General features: G+C 41.5%; 1 protein-coding gene across 2 annotated transcripts in view; it reads left to right on the top strand.

The window, feature by feature from the left end:
* The window catches only part of RNF130 (ring finger protein 130), a 261,704-nt gene that overhangs the window by 118,388 nt on the left and 126,897 nt on the right, over nucleotides 1-16,419 (top strand). For both annotated transcript variants that reach the window (XM_073649772.1, XM_073649771.1), the window contains exon 3: nucleotides 14,959-15,209. In XM_073649772.1, coding sequence (XP_073505873.1) covers nucleotides 14,959-15,209 — 251 coding nt within the window. The remainder of the gene's footprint in view (nucleotides 1-14,958; nucleotides 15,210-16,419) is intronic.

The raw sequence follows: 16,419 nt of genomic DNA, 5'->3' as shown, positions 1-16,419 counted from the left end.
CCTTCTTGAGCACCACTTTAGGGTGTGCAGTAATTTTTTTGATTTACTGTGAAATTTACTAAGGTCCGGCCATATTTCACTGTCCATGGGACCATAATGCCCAGGCTGACCATGTGTCTACTGACTCTATCTCACAACCTCAAAAGCATATTATGAAGCTGTTCGTCCATCAGAAGATGCTCGGTTTGTCCAGGCATAGCGGAGCATACATGGAGAATAAAATACGGCCTTATGCCAAGAGAATATTATAAGGAATAATAATTAACTAATTAAAATTGGTTAATGACACACTTTCTTTTTTTTCTAATTTGTTCTCATTTTCTGTTTGAAGTTGTTTTATTTTATTTTCTGTCCATAACTATGGTTGTGTATATCTTGCTTGAGCGGTTTTTAAAAGGGGTTGTCCACTTTCTGGGAATTTTTTTTTTTATGCATGTAAGTGGGTCCAAAAATCATTTTTGCCATTTGGCTTCATTAAAATTTTGCCCTGTTTGCCTTCTGTAGCCTCTGTGTTGCACTTTCCATAGCTGGCTGGACAATGACTTAGCTGAAAATCTGTCAGTGAGCTCCTTATGATCATTCTTTTTCTGAGCCCCTCTTAGTTGAGTTATGACGACAGACCACAGCAAAGTTGCATGTACATGGACACAATGATAATAATTTTTATTTCTATAGCGCCAACGTATTCCGCAGCACTTTTAGAGGGGAATTGTACAGACAATAAAAGACATTACAGAGTAACAATTACATAAATCAACAGATACCAAGAGGAGTGAGGGCCCTGCTCACAAGCTTACAATGCCTAGAGGAGTGAGGGCCCTGCTCACAAGCTTACAATGCCAAGAGGAGTGAGGGCCCTGCTCACAAGCTTACAATGCCAAGAGGAGTGAGGGCCCTGCTCACAAGCTTACAATGCCAAGAGGAGTGAGGGCCCTGCTCACAAGCTTACAATGCCTAGAGGAGTGAGGGCCCTGCTCACAAGCTTACAATCTATGAGACACAATGCCTGTAAAAGCTGAAACTGTGCACAATTTTTAATGAAACCCAATTGTAAAAATTATTTTTAGCATTTAAGGAAAACATTGTCGGCAAAGGAAGAGTTTGAAAATTTTCATTGACTTTTCTAGGAGTGTTTTCTTGACATTCTCTGTGATTTGTGCAGGGAGGGGAAGAAGGTGAGCTGTGATATCACCTCTCATCAATGGTGGATCCTTTGTTTTGTGTATATAAATGTTTGCCTTTTTTTCCTGCCAGTGATGATAATGGGATGACTGCTGAAAAGTGATCCTTAGCACAGCGCCTACACGGTCTTCTTCTGGACACCACTAGCCCCTGGCAGATCTCACTGACTTACATTAGAGTTTATACTAAAGTGCCTTGCTTTGCTTCATGTTGTGCTATTTATCTCAGCCCTGAGAACTAATGCCGCTATTGTTGTTGAAGAACAAAAAAAATCATGAGACGTCATCAGTTCGAGCTTCACTTTGGCGCCTCTCATAAATTCTGGTTTTGACATTACACTCGGACATTTGTCTAATGTTGGCAAATGGTTTTGCGATTCATAGGAACAGCAGCTCTGCAGATTCGGCATTGATTTGTGGTTCTGCATTTCATCCCGGCAGTGTGTACAGCAATGATGGTGGTTGTTGTTTCTAGGAAACATCAGAGGTCAATGTCTAAATCAGGGCACCTCCGATTCAGAGGCCGTTTACGAGAATATAAGAAAATAAAAAGCTGATGCTGTTTTCCCTATTAAATTGTTATTGGAAATATGTGAATGTGTGGAATTTGTGGCAGATTTCACCTTACTATATGCAAAATGATAGAATCTGTGACAAATCTGCAACAGAATTATTTAACAATCTGCGACGGTCTTACTTTTCCACGCAGAAATTGCCCATATTATGTGGCAGAGATTAGACTGGTGCTGTACTGTAAGCCGCTGCGGATTTTATATCAACACATGTTCAGTGATTCCTCCATATCTAAGTGCACCCTGATCTTGTGCTGTGTTGAATGTTGGCTATATATGAAGGCCTGCCTATCATCAATGTAGACTCTGCACACGGATGTCCACTTTGTGCGCATGTTCAGGGTTTGATTGCAGATATTTCTGCATCTCTTGGCAGGAAAATCGCTGCCGAAAAAACGCTAGTTTTTGATGTGTTTTCTAATGCGTTTTTTTTACATCAATGAATGCTTTCTGGAGCTAAATAAAGATATGTGAAAAAAGAAATGTGTGACATCACTTTAACCCTTGGGTTACCGTCAGACCTGGGGTAAGTATATTGGTTAATTTAAATGATTAAAGAATGTGTCTGTTGTATTTCAAATAGTGTGTGCAGGTGTTTTTTTAACTCTTTACTTTAGTTTACTTAGGTGTAATAATGAAAGGGTCTGATTGACACCTTTTCATCGCCACACAAATGGGCTAGGTGTCAGCTAATACCATATACCCAATCTCATTAGCATTCCCATTCATGTCATTTCTGGGGCAGCTGAGAGCTGCTCTTTTTAGCCTAGAAAGGTGCCATTAGGCAAACCTGTTCCCTGGCTATTAATCACAGCTCTTTCATTAGCCGCTACTTTCCCACGATCAGCAACCAGCAGCACTTTGGACGCAGCATATTTTCGCTGCGTCCAAAACCCTGTGTTCTAATGCCACACTTTTGTTGTCAATTCATGCGGATCCACCGCATATAATGACATTTCAATCGGTCAAAATCTGCAGCGGAGACTAACATGTCCGCTACAGAAATTGACATGCTGCGCTTGAGTTTGGGTACGTGGCCATGATCAGGAGTCGCTGCAGGTTTGAAGCTGCTTATTTATGCAGCTTCAAACCCAAAGCGGCCAGGTATTACAGCATAGTGGATGGGATTTCTAGAAAACCCATGTCCACTATACGTGCATCTGAGGCTGCTAGTCTCCGCAACAGAAATTTGACCACTAGAAAGTTTTAAATGCGGTAAATGCGCATGGTTAAATGAACACATATGGATTTACCTGTGTTCAATAAAATGCAACGTTTTGGATGCAGCAAAAATATGCTGCAACATCCGGATTGTGGGCACATAGCCTAAAATAAAATAAAAAAATGGCGTGGGCTCCCTCGTCATTTTTATAACCAGCAGAGGGAAAGCTGACTTCTGAGAGCTGATACTAGTAGCCAAGGATCCAGGGATGGGGCCATTAGCCAAAAATGTTCCCTGGCTATTAATAACAGCCCACAGCTGTTTCCTTAGCCTTTACGGGCTAGATTACAGGGGGACCCCAGAAAAAAATTAACGAAGGGTCCCCTATAAAATCTAACCAGAAAAAGGTAAACATACAGCTGTGGGCTGATATGGATAGCCAGGGAAGGGGCCATGGATCCTGGCCACCTCCGCAGCTAATAATATCACGCCTCAGGAGTCCCAGAAATGGCGCATCCATAAAATGCTCCAAATCTGGCACTTAGCCTCTGCTCTTCCCACTGCCGTGTAGCGGTGGCAAGTGGGGTAATAGGGTTGGGGTTCAAGTCGGCCTTGTATTGGCAGCTGACATGAAGCCTAGGTTAGTAATTGAGAGACTAACCCCGTAGGAAAGGGTTTCAACGCTTTTTCAATAAAGACACGGCTAGAATAAAGTCTTTTATTGAAATAAAATGACACACGGTTTTAATATTTTTTTTTATTATTCTCCTAATCCCCGAATCCCTCGTCTCCTGTAAAAAATAAATAAATATATTTTAAAAAAATAATATTCCTCACCTGTCCGCAGATTGTTACTTTTTTTTTTTTTTTTACACCGCGCACACGCCGGCTCAGCTGAGGAGACTACTTCTCCCCTCAGCCGTGTTGCTCTCGCTGTTATCCGCAGGAACGGCGGTCGGATGATGGGAGAAGTACTCTTCTTCCCCGGCCCGGGTACCATTCTTTGTGCTTCTTTTGCTCTGTAGAAACACTACAAAGAATGGACATGCTGCGGATTTTAATGCAATGACAATCCTAAGCAGAAAATTCCGGGACATGTGCACAGCACATCAGGATTGTCATTGCCTTAGCTTTTAGACGGATTACCTAGCGTTTTTGGTGCATTTCCGAACGGAAAAAACGCAGTGAAAATGCATCAAAAACGCTCAGTGCACTTACAGCCTAAGAGATCACACGCTCACCCATCGATCTGCGGCCATGGTTGCCTGTCCCTTTTTTTGTGGAGTTGGTGTTTGACTGCAGTTGCTTTGGGTGTGTTCTTGGCATAAACATTTTTTGACCTCCAGTGATAAGTTATCCTATAAAGCAGACCTGGGCAAAGTGCGGCTTTTGGGCCACATCTGACCCTCTGTCTGTTCCAGTCCCGCCCTTGGATCGAGATAGCCAAAGAGCTGAAAACACTGGCCCACACCATATGCCCGCACACCCCGAAACGTCCCGATGTTACCGCCATCTACATCCTTAGGATGCAGGTAGCGGTAAATATAGTGGTGTAGGAGGGGGCCACCCGCTCCTCATTCCACCAATCAGCGTGTGCGACTGAGACAGATGACCGATGATGTCACTACATCGTGTCTACTGTGCGAAGTGTCTGTGCACGCAACAAAGATCAGAGCAGAGCGCCGGCTGGAAGGTGATGGCTGTGTGTGCCCAAACGGTATATAAGGGGCTGTGTGTGAGCTCATACCTTATGGAGGGGGTTATATGAGAGATAATACTATATATAGGAGGGCTATGTGTGGGGGCTCATACTGTAAATAGTGGGGCTATGTGGGGGCTCATACTGTACATAGGGGGTCTGTGTATATTGTATATAGGCGGTTATGTGAGAACTCATACTTACAGAGGTGGGATAAGTGGGGGCTTGTACTGTAAATAGGGGAACTGTGGGGACTCACACTGTATATAGGGGGCTGTGTGGGGTTTCATACTGTATATAGGGAGGCAATGTGAGCTCTAATACTGTTTATAAGGGGCTATGTGCGTGGGCTCATACTGTATATTGGGTGGCTGGGTTGCGGCTCATACTGTATAATAGGGGCTATGTGTGGAGGCTAATACTGTATATAGGTAGGCTGTATGGGGGCTCATAATGTATATAGGGGGCTATATGTGGACTCATACTGTCATAGGGGGCAGTGTTTGGGCTCATACAGTATATAAGGGGAGTGTCAACATACCTAATTCTGCTCAATATTGAGTGATCCAATTAGGATTACTGTAAAATAATAATTAGAATTAATAATAATATTGAACAGACTTAATTTCAGCCAATTGGCTCAGCCCTCCACAACAGTCTCTTATGTGGCCCCTCGGGAAAATGAATTGCCCACCCCTGATCTAAACTAATATCACAGCATAGGGCAAGTGTCTTGTCTTTTATGTTCCTTCTGTAGGCTTTTTAAGTCAAAGGAAGGGTTGTGTGGTATGAAAGGGATAAATAGATAATGTCTCGGCTGCAGCCGTCTAAGTGTATTGGGGGAATCGGAGTATGAAGGGTATTTGTATCATAAAATACGGCTCGGACCTCAGGAGCGGATGCTTCCTTAAATAACATGACAGCTTCATGTTCCTGCCGCCTGCTTACAGCATGACAGCCTTCCCTTTAAAATGTCATCTGCGAAATGTCCCTGCACTTCACAACTGATTATACAAGTCATAAATCAGTCACTCTTATTGAATGCCCCCTCATTTATAGTAGCTAAAGGTTCAGAGCCTCTGTCTGCAAATGTATCCTATGAGACCTGATAGCCGAGCGCAGGGAGCTCCCCCACCATCAGACTGGCTTCTTATCTTCATGGTTTGGTCACTGGATCGTTTGCTAAGATCTGCTGATCGGACATTTTTTATTCTATACACCAGGAAATCACTTTGACTGTAATGTCCTGAATTTTCTTACTCATTCAATTTCTGTTCTCTTGAGATGGTTAAAAACAAACCTCATATATACGTTCAAAGAACCACAAAGGCAGACTAGGTCGGGGTGGATTGTTTCGCTTAGGCCACGGCCCCACTATCAGTATTTGGTCAGTATTCGGTCAGTATTATTTCTCAGGAGTGGGAGCCAAAACCAGGTGAGGAACAATCAGAGAAAAGCTATAATAGAAGCAAGTCACCAATTCTGCATTTATCACCCACTCCTGGTTTTGGCTCCCACTCCTGAGAAAAAATACTGACCAAATACTGATAGTGGGGCCGTGGCCTTAAAGGGGTTATCCAGGGTAATATAATTTTTCGACAGAGCAGCTGCTTCTCTTCCCCCCACTCTGTTGAAGGGGCGTCACTGTTGATGTCATTCTGATTGACAGCTGACTCGCCACCGCCCAGAAGAGGAAGCCTTGCTCTGTTGACGTGGAGCGGTTGAATATCCAGCAGGAGGAGTCAGTGACCGCACTGGGTAGAACAGGCAGGTAGTTATAAAATATCTACCTGTTAGTTTTTATGCCCTTAGTGAAAAAAAAAAATCCTGGATAACCCCTGTAACCTAATGTTTGTGTTACCCACTAGGACTGTTAACAAACATGAGAATGTAGTTTTCCATGTTTTTTTTTTATATTGTTTAAAGGTAATCTTTCACCATGTTTTTTTGCTGTGACATATTTTATATATAATCTGACAGCAGCATGATGTAGGGGGATGAGACCCTGATTACTGTGATGTATCACTTGCTGGTCTGCATGCTGCCATTTTGATACAATCACTGGTTTTCTCTACTACAGATCTAACAGAGCTCAAATGCTGAGCTCTGTTAACTCCGCCCACACCACTGATTGGCTGCTTTGTGTGTTCTCTGTACATTGATAGGAAGGTGCTAATCAGTGGTGGAGGCGGGGTTATACAGAGCAGTTGACTAGGAGGCACAAGACAACTAGTCCTGTAGTGAAAATCTGATGAAACACAGATTTTATTGATAAAGCAAAACTATTTAAGCTCCAATTCATCACTGCTATTTCTCCACTTTTATGGAATAATTTGCTCTTTATTGGCTTTAGTATTTGTGCCTTATTCTCTCTAGGATTTGAGCCACTTTTTAAGTTGTCTTTATTTTTTTTATTTTTCCTCAACAGCTTTGCTTAACCAGATGTTTTAGACAGATTCATAAAATGCGACTTATCAAATATCGGATTTATTTTTGGCGCATTTCACTCCATTCTTCCCCTGAAGTAAGGATTTCAATATGGTGAATTTTTTTGTGAATTTTTTTAAAAGATTTCGGACTTTTGATGCTAAAAAGACTGATTTAAAGGGATTGTCCACTACTCGGACAACTCCTTCTCAATCCCTATGTTTTCCCAACAGTAAAATAATAACACCTATACTATTACTCACATTCAATGTTGGAGACAAAAAAAGGAAAAGTTACTTGAATTAATCGCGCATGTTGAATCGGGCCCTTGGTGGTTTCTGAGGATGAGAAGTCAATAAGACTTGACCCTGGTGCCAATGATACCTTTACTCCCTCGATGGGTACGCCCCTGTGGCCGGAGTTTTTTGGGGGGGGCATATACTATCCATCATCTTGCAGTTTACTAAAACTGTTTAACTTTTAGACAGTGCAGACTTATACTAAGTGGCTCATCCTGAATGAAAAACGCATCTTTGTATTGTCCAGTCCAAAGTCCCCCATACACAATTGATAGCTACTGCTTGGTCAACAGCTACCTTTCCTGAAATCTCTATACGCTGGAATGCCCTATTCTGCACAGCATTTGTGTTCTTGATGAGAGAGTCACTGCCAGACTCCCGTGACGATGGCTTATCTCCCGAATAACAGTAGGTTAAGACTCCGGTGGGCTCCATACACGTTAGAACTCTTGACCCTATAGCCGGGTTTGACCAACTTTAGTCTAATCTGTATGTAGGTCTTTAGACTGGACAGACCTATCAAAGTGACTCATGCTAACTTAAAGGCACATCTTTAGCCTCTCGTAAACTTAAAAATTTGCACCATCTATTAGTTGGCTTATTTAGTGCCAACAATTTGCACCAAATTTTGGGTAATTTTTAGTGCATTGTCATAATTTAGGCCACTGCCACCTACCAGACATATCACACCCACGTTCCACTAGGCCACACATCCCCTTTGTCTGGAGAGGCAGGAAAAACACCTAATAGATGTGGTGCATGGCTTGCAAGACCATTTTTGGCTTAAAGTAAGACAGAATTTTGGCTTATTCATCTTAGCAAATCTGCCCCATTGTTTGCAGGACACACAGAAATTACAGATTTTACATGTGGAATTGCAAAATGGAATGTTTCTAAAATCGGATTTTAGATTTAAGTTGCCTATACCTGCCTATTTTGACAACTTCAATTGTGTATAACGATCTCCCAATATTTTAACGTTCGATGTTGGGTAAGAGAAGGGTCGGCCAAGTTGGGTTATAACATTCCTGAGACTTTGCCTTTCACTTCTAGTGGAGTCTTCTTCTCTCTCAATCAATTTATGATTTTAGAGCATCTGTCATCCAAATAGAGAAATTGTTTTTAGACCGGTACTAGTGCAGATTTCTTTTGCCCCACCATCATCATCCATAGAGATGTCACTACGAAACCCTGGACACCAATGGAAGGGAAAAATAAGAACGTTGGTCAGTGGCTTTCTTCTATTCTTCTTTCCCATGTTTTCCTCTAGCATTCATTTTCTCATTGCATTTTACAAACTGGTCCAGATGGGTATTTTATGGCCTAATCCTATTAATGAAGAATTAGGGCCTTGGCGTGGACCAATAGTTGTAAAGCTCTCGTGATGTAATATTGATAGGATTGGAGAATTATCGATGGCATGGTTTGTTTTCTGCTCATCTTACTGGAGTTTATGTCCCTCGATAATCCCTTTGTATATTGTTGCCGTAGATCTTACTATGACATAAGTAACATGAAGTGGATTTTACTGTTCTTTCCTTGGAGCCTCAGTCACCCATGTCGTGAAATCACTATATAAAGTAATATGGCTTCTTCTTCTTAACCTTTTGTCTCCATCCCTAAAGAGATCAATGAGAGGTTGACTTCTCTGGAAATGTCACATTACTGGCTGCCCACAGACTCATTTTGTGGACGTCCTCTATGTTCTCTGGCACCAGATTATACCCAGTTCCAGTAACGATGAAGAGTAATGGCACATAATGAGGAATTCAGAATACTTAGAGGAATAAAGTTTCTCTGGGCTATCCGGTTACACTGGAAAATATCAGCTCATCTAATGATAACCGCAATGGTAATTGAGGTCTTTGAACACAAAGCCTCTTCTACAAGATTATTGTTACGGCCTGACATAGTAAAGGTGACCCCATAAGACTATTAACAGTATGACCCCTTTCTTGTACTAACTCCTTCCTCCAATCCTTGGTCTTGGTTTTATTTCCCATAGAAATATGACACAATGAAATTAGAAATATAGCAGGAAAAAGGATATCTTGCCAAATATGCAAAATATCTTACCAGATATGTCATCCCTTCCGTAAACCCATTAAACCAAGTCAGTAAAGGGTACATGATTACGGTTTTGTTTTATTTAAGAAAAGTTCACTATCCTTGACCTTTCAGATTCTGGCAATTTTCTTTTTAACATTTCAAAATGTGATGGTGCAATAATTTTTGCATATGTTCACACCTTGCATTTTTATGCAAATTAACAAAAGCTATGAGATTTCAGAAATTACACACATTTTTTTTTTCCTGACTGAATTGAAAAACTGCTACATCTTTGAAAATTGCAGTATGTCACTTCTTTCAGCGTGTTTGCAGCATTTTTTCACCCAAAGAAAGCAATGAGTAAGTGGAAAAACGCAGGTATTGGGTTTTGCTGCATTTTTAGTGAAAAAAGCAGGTACAGGAGTATGTGAAACACATTTATTTTTGTTATTTTCCCAAGTTTAAACCATAGTGTCTTGGTGTCCTCACATGAGAATAGCAGTTAAGATTAGTACAGTTTAATTAAATTAGTGATGTGTGTAAATTAAACATTGGTTGACCGAGGTGTGAAATTGAACAATACCTGATCAACTCAAGGGCTGACCAATATGTGAAAGTAAACAGTGTCCTACAAACGCAGTACTCTGCCAATGTCTTAGGTAAACTATTTCCGACCAATTCACCTCCCCCGCTGTTTTTTACATTTGTAATTGTATATTTTTTCATTAACTATTATGAACTTTTTTTGCTCAGAATAGTCACTATTTTTTTCAGACTTAAAATTTTTTTTACACTGAATAATTTGATCAAATTGCCCATTTTTCCAAAAAAAGGTTTTATGGTTTCACCTACATCTTGCATTGGTGGCCTGACACCTTGCATTGTTCATGCTTCGGTGGTGGAAGCAAAGCTGAACTTGGGATCCTAAAAAACGCAGCAAAGCCTGCTTTTTGTAAGTAACTTCTTTACTGCCCAGAGAGTAGGTTTTGCCTGCAGAAAAAAACACAATGTGTAAATGTACCCTTAGGGAAATTCGCGGTGGTAACCTACTGGCCAATGTCTGCCAAAAAGGTGATCAATCATCCTTGATGTTTTCCAGATGGAGCTACAGAATTTATGTATTTTTGGCCGATTACAGCAGATAGTTGTCCTCTTTCTCCCGGATATGGCAGTTCAGTCTTGCATGGTGGCCCATTCAATGTGCATCACTGGCTTAGACTGATTTCACTTTGGGATGTGATCTATTAATGGTTGGCTTGCATTGCAAAACATTTTTAACCCCAGTTTTAGTGCTTATTCTCTCACATTAAAGTGAGGCTGTCAAAACAAAATGACTGTTCAGACCAAATGCAGGTCCTCGGTGCACCCTTGGCACGGCTAAGCAGTTCATTGCACCTTATCACTTAGTTCTTTTCATCTTCATCCACTTCTTGCTCTTCAAAACCAGAACTGTCAATCAACGAAGAAGAGGGTGGAGATGAGTGGAAAACAAGTAAATGGGAAGGTGCACTGAATTGTTCGGCCATGCCAAGGGTGCACCAAATACTTTGGCTTAGTTTGAACAGTCATTTTGTGCTGAAAACTCTTTAAGCCCCTTCCCTTTTCCTTTAAACCATTCTCCAACTCGCACCTTATAAAGTGCTATAAACACTTAATAAACAGGTCTAAAACTTGATCTGAAATTTCCACCAAGGTGTACACATTAATGGTGTGAGGCTATATTCACGCCGTGTCTTTGCTGTGTTTTTTTTCTGCAGCCAGAACCTCTCTTGGCAGCAACAACGATGTGTTCAAAACGCCCGTTTTGCAGCGTTTTTGGGTGCAGATCACGTGTGCACTGTCTGCAGTACATTTAATAAAGTAAGTTTTATTCACCAAAAATTCTGTAAATAAAAAAAAAAAAGCGCAAAAACTTGTGTTTTTGCAGCATTTTTACTTTCTCATTGCTTTCTAAAAACACGCAGCAAAAACGCTGAAAGAATTGAATGCTGCTGGTTCCAAAAATGCTGCCTTTTTCCAATTCTGTGAGGAAGGACTTCTGAAATATCATTGCTTTTTACAGTAGCAGCAAAAGCTGCTTTTAATTTGCATATAAAAAAATGCAGCAAAGAAAATGCTGCATGTGAACATAACTTAAATTTGCCCAGTGTCCTTTGCCTAATTTAGCTTTACAAGCACAAGCCTGAAGACATGAGCAGTCCTAATTATTATGGAAGCAGGTTGTACAGCTCGGCTATGATACCTCTGTGCAGAATATTATCCTCCTGATGAAACTAATGACCAGACCTCATGTCTCATGGTAATAGCGCCTTTTTCACCATTGCACTGGGCCTAGATCTTGGACACCAGCGTATATTAGCAGGAAAAGCTTTAACAAGACTGTTGATGAAGCGGAGGCCAGCGTGGCACCGTGCAGGCAAATCACACAATTATGGGTCCATTCTTAAATTGCATTAATTGGCCGATGGTCATTCGGTGCACGCCGTGTCTTACTGAAATGTGTCACTTGATTCCCTACGATTCACAGGTGGTTCTTGGAATGTGTCTCGGTGCATATTTTACATAGAATCATATAAAAGGATTCATTTATGGAGTTGAATTTTTCGCTTTAGTGTCTGGCCGTATAACCGTGCACCCTTAATGATGTGCTGAGAGTCATATTAGATAATGATGTAATTTGTGTGTGGGGACAGAGATCTATCTATAGACGGGTCTACATAATCCTATTTGGACTCGAGCCACTTGATGCCGATCCCAGCAGAGGCAAATAGGAAAATATTTCTTTCCGGCTGTGCTGGGATTCGTTCCTGTCTGTGACTAAACAAATTATATTGTGCGACCACAAGGACAGCAATTACAAAATGTAAGGTTATAATCAAATGTGATGGAGTAGTTTCTGCATTTGTTGCATTTGTCTGGCCGGGGCCTTGCAGAAATGTACGTGCTTGCCCGTCAATACATTACCATTTGGGTGACTGGTACTGGTAGAAATTTCTTCTTTACTTTAGGTGCTTAAAGGGAATCTGTCACGTGAAAGAACACTTTTAACCTGCAGATATGGGGTTAATCTGCAGGTTAATAGCATTTTAAACCTGCCCAGCACCTGCACTTAGAGCCCTGCTGTTGGGAGGAAAGGAACCAGCAGCATTCTGCATTCATTCACCGGGGCGGCAACAGCATGGGTTCAGTCACCGCTCTGTGTATAGAGAGCAGCGGCTGTAACTGCGCCCCCGGCACTGACTGACAGCAGCTCAGGATTAGGGCCGGCTGTCAGTCAGTACTGGGGGTGCAGTTACAGCTGTAGCTCTCTATATTCAGAGCGGCGACTGAAGCTGCAGCAGAGCCAACCCGTGACCTGAATGCTGCCAGGAACAATACATTTTATTTCCTCCTGGCAGCGGGGCTCTACATGCAGGCGCCGGGCAGGCTCAAAACACTATTAACCTGCTGATTAATACCATATCTCCATGTTAATAGAGTATTTTTCACATGACAAGTTCCGTTTAAGATACAATATCACAACTAACCCCCTCCTGTAAATTCACACTTGGCGCAGAAATTCTGCAAGAAAGATTCTCCGATTAAATACCCTTAGTAGCAGAAGGTCTCTAGATGGTTTTCAGTGGTCTTCCTGGTGATTTCATATGGGCACTAGCACACCCAAATGATAATGCATTGCACATATATTCAGACATGCACATATATTCTTCCTCAATTAGAAAAATCATGTAGTTGAAAAACCTGGGCTAGGGTAAAGTGTCCCAATTTGCACTACAATTCATACAGATACCAAAAAACTAAATTGTGCTAGGACTACAATAAACACAAATAAAGTCAAAAATAATAATCTTAATTTAGTACAAAATTGATAAAAACAGACCATGTTAAAAAAAAAAACCAACAACATACAAACACACAGATAAGTTGGTGGGTGAATGGCTTAGGGGAACCCTGGTTATATAAATCAGTAAATATGGAACAAGAAGTTCCTATAAAGAGTTAATATTAAGTAAATCCAAGTATATCAAAATCAACCAGTTACTCCATGCATTTGACTCTTAACAAATGGTCATAGATAAATGTTCATAAGCATAATTCAGCCCACAACTAGAATAAACACGTATAGACTTATGTCATAATGAATGACCATACTCACCCCCCAAACACCCAACGCACGTTTCACAGATGCTTCGTCAGGGGCCATCTTTTTCCCCCAATTAGGCAGCGGGGAGCCGGCTGTCGATCAGCATGACACCAGTAGTCCTGCCCTGTCAACACAAAAAGAAACAGCCACTATGTTGACGTGACGTCAGTGGAAGTCTGTGACCGCTCTGTGCCAGAGAAGAACCCCGCCGGGCACAACAGGTAGAAACTACCTACCTGTTAGTGCTTAGGCACAATTTTTTTTTTAAAGTCCTGGATATTCCCTTTAAGGAAAACTGGCAAAAGCAAAGCAATTAAAAAGTAACCAGAATGTTGCTCATAATGCTTAAACGGCATCTGTCAGTAGGATAAACTCCAGATTGAGATCTCGGGAGACGACTTCTGAGATCTCAATCTGCGCATGCGGTGCCTCCGGCGGCCATTTTCCCAAAGTCCACCGCAATGAAAAGGATGGGAAGTGTGGGGATTCCCAACATTTTGTGAAAGCCCGTGGCCCCTCGCAGTCTCACACCGCCAGACATCCCCCTCCTCCTAGCCTGGGGCCCGCATCATCGCCCCTCTCCTGTCGCCACCGCCAGCTTCCTGTCTCTTGGGACCCTGCTTCACCTCAGCCGTCCCCCCACCCCGGTAAGCTACATTCGGATTGCAAGTGTATTTTACAATCCGAAAAATACGGTATATTACACAACACAGAAGCTCTAGATCTAGAAAGATTAATATTAGCTCCAGTTCAACATGAAAATTTTGGTGAAAGGTCCTCTTTAATTTTAGAAGGAAATGTTCTACAATATACAGTAGCACCCTGAATATGTAACGCCGATGTGATTATAAGAGTCTTTCTAGTGTTATTACTGTTTTCTTGTGAGAATTGTGGTTCCATTATCCATTCTAAGCCGGTCACTAAATGCTATAAGCCGGCACGGGTTCAGCTGTCAGCTAGATTTCGGATTTTGTAGCAGGAAACAAAATCTCCATTAATCTCATGTACTCCCAGCCTAATTTCCCAATGGATCCTGCATTGAATGCAGAGATACCATGTCTGACTAGGCATTTAGACATGTCTGGTTATCAGGGTTTCGCTAATTTATTGCCACAGCTTTGCTGGTTTCCTCCCGGGAACCTACCCTACAGAGTGGCTTCACTTTGCATATTTCATGTTCTTGTTTTTTTGTGATTTTTTTATTTATTTATTTTTTTTATGGTGTCCCAGCTGGCAAGAAAGTTTCAGATTTTTTTTTTAAAATGATAAAAATTAATGATCAGATTGTTATACTATACCAGATTTTTTTTATGATCAATTAGGACTATTAAGTCACAAATTTGTATTGTATTTTATATATTAAGAGAAACTTCTTGAAATAAGGTATCATTTTTATGGGTTTTCTCGTTTTCTTTTACACTTCAGGAACTGGAGATATCGTTGCCATAATGATTTCTGAGTCTACAGGTCGAGAAATCCTGACATATGTGGAAAGGAACATCTCTGTGCTAATGGCGATTGCAGTTGGTTCTCGAAGCCCTGCCAAAAATTTGAGCCGAGGGTCTTTGGTTTTTGTCTCCATCTCCTTTATCGTCTTGATGATCATTTCTTCGGCTTGGTTGATATTTTACTTCATACAGAGGATCAGATACACCAGTGCACGAGATCGGAACCAGGTAAACTTTATTCTAACGTGTATGGGGAAGGAAATTATAGTGACATTCAGTCTTTGTTTGCTAAATGGGGGTATGATTTACCAGATTTTTACTTTTTCTGATTGACATCAGTATTTTATGGGCTGGCAGCTCTCCCATCCCAAGCGTGACAGCTACATGTGTTTCTGTGCCGGGAGAGCCGCCAGCCAGTGAACTGCTTACTGATTTTCCTCCGATTTATATGGCCGACTGACTCTGGTAGAGTGGATAGGTAGCCGTGAGAGTTTTTGCTGACACTTACTACATTCTAAATAAAAATTGGCTCCTCCCCAGCAGACTATACCGCCTCAGACTGCCTCAGTTTTGTGTAGTAATAGAAAAAACTGACCGTCACTTCCAAAGCAAGAAATAGGTGTGAACAGGTGCTTACTAGGAGCAGCTACCTCCATATACAACTAACAAACAAAGTAGCACACTGTAACGCTAAGTATGCGAACATGAAATATGAATAGCATTACTGCTTTAGAAAATAGATATAAATGAGAAATCTTAGCTCATAAATTGGCCAATTCATGTGTACCTGGTAGCCACGATAAGGCGTTTCTCAAAATACCAGGACCCTACCAATGTGAATACCTCTCTAAGGGACATCCGTCTGATTATGTGTGGGATAATAAGATCCTGCTGTTATTAAAATCGCCTGTGGCATAGAGGCGGAGGAGGCTGCTTCTAGTAAGCACCTGTTCATACCTATTTCTTGTTTTGGAAGTGCCGTTTAGTTTTTTCTGTTTCTATGTATAAACTTTGACTGAGCACTCTGCGGGCGGGGACTCGAGCATGTCACTCAAGCACTCGCGATACATGGTGCATACCTGAGTACCCGATGCAAACTCAAGTAGTGAGCACTTGCACTCAAGACTAATGACAACTTATTCAATATGATGACCTAATGTTATCAAATTCTGTATCGTACCTCTTGATTCAAAATATTCACTATACCCCTTGATAAAATCCTTGAGGGATTTGGTTTCCAAAATGGTGTCACTTGTGGGGGGTTTCCACTATTTAGGCACATCAGGGGCTCTCCAAGCGCGACATGGCGTCCTCTCTCAATTACAGCCAATTTTGTGTTCAAAAAGTCACACAGTGCTCCTTCCCTTCTGCCGTGCGCCCAAACAGTGTTTTTTCCCGACATATGGGGTATCTGCGTGCTCAGGGGAAGTTGCACAAC

Source organism: Phyllobates terribilis, unplaced genomic scaffold, assembly GCF_046119375.1.
Source record: "Phyllobates terribilis strain yellow unplaced genomic scaffold, ASM4611937v1 Scaffold_10__3_contigs__length_209671492, whole genome shotgun sequence".
Classification (NCBI taxonomy): Eukaryota; Metazoa; Chordata; class Amphibia; order Anura; family Dendrobatidae; genus Phyllobates; species Phyllobates terribilis.
The sequence above is the reverse complement of the archived record's forward strand: the minus strand, read 5'-3'. Positions and strand labels throughout refer to the sequence as shown.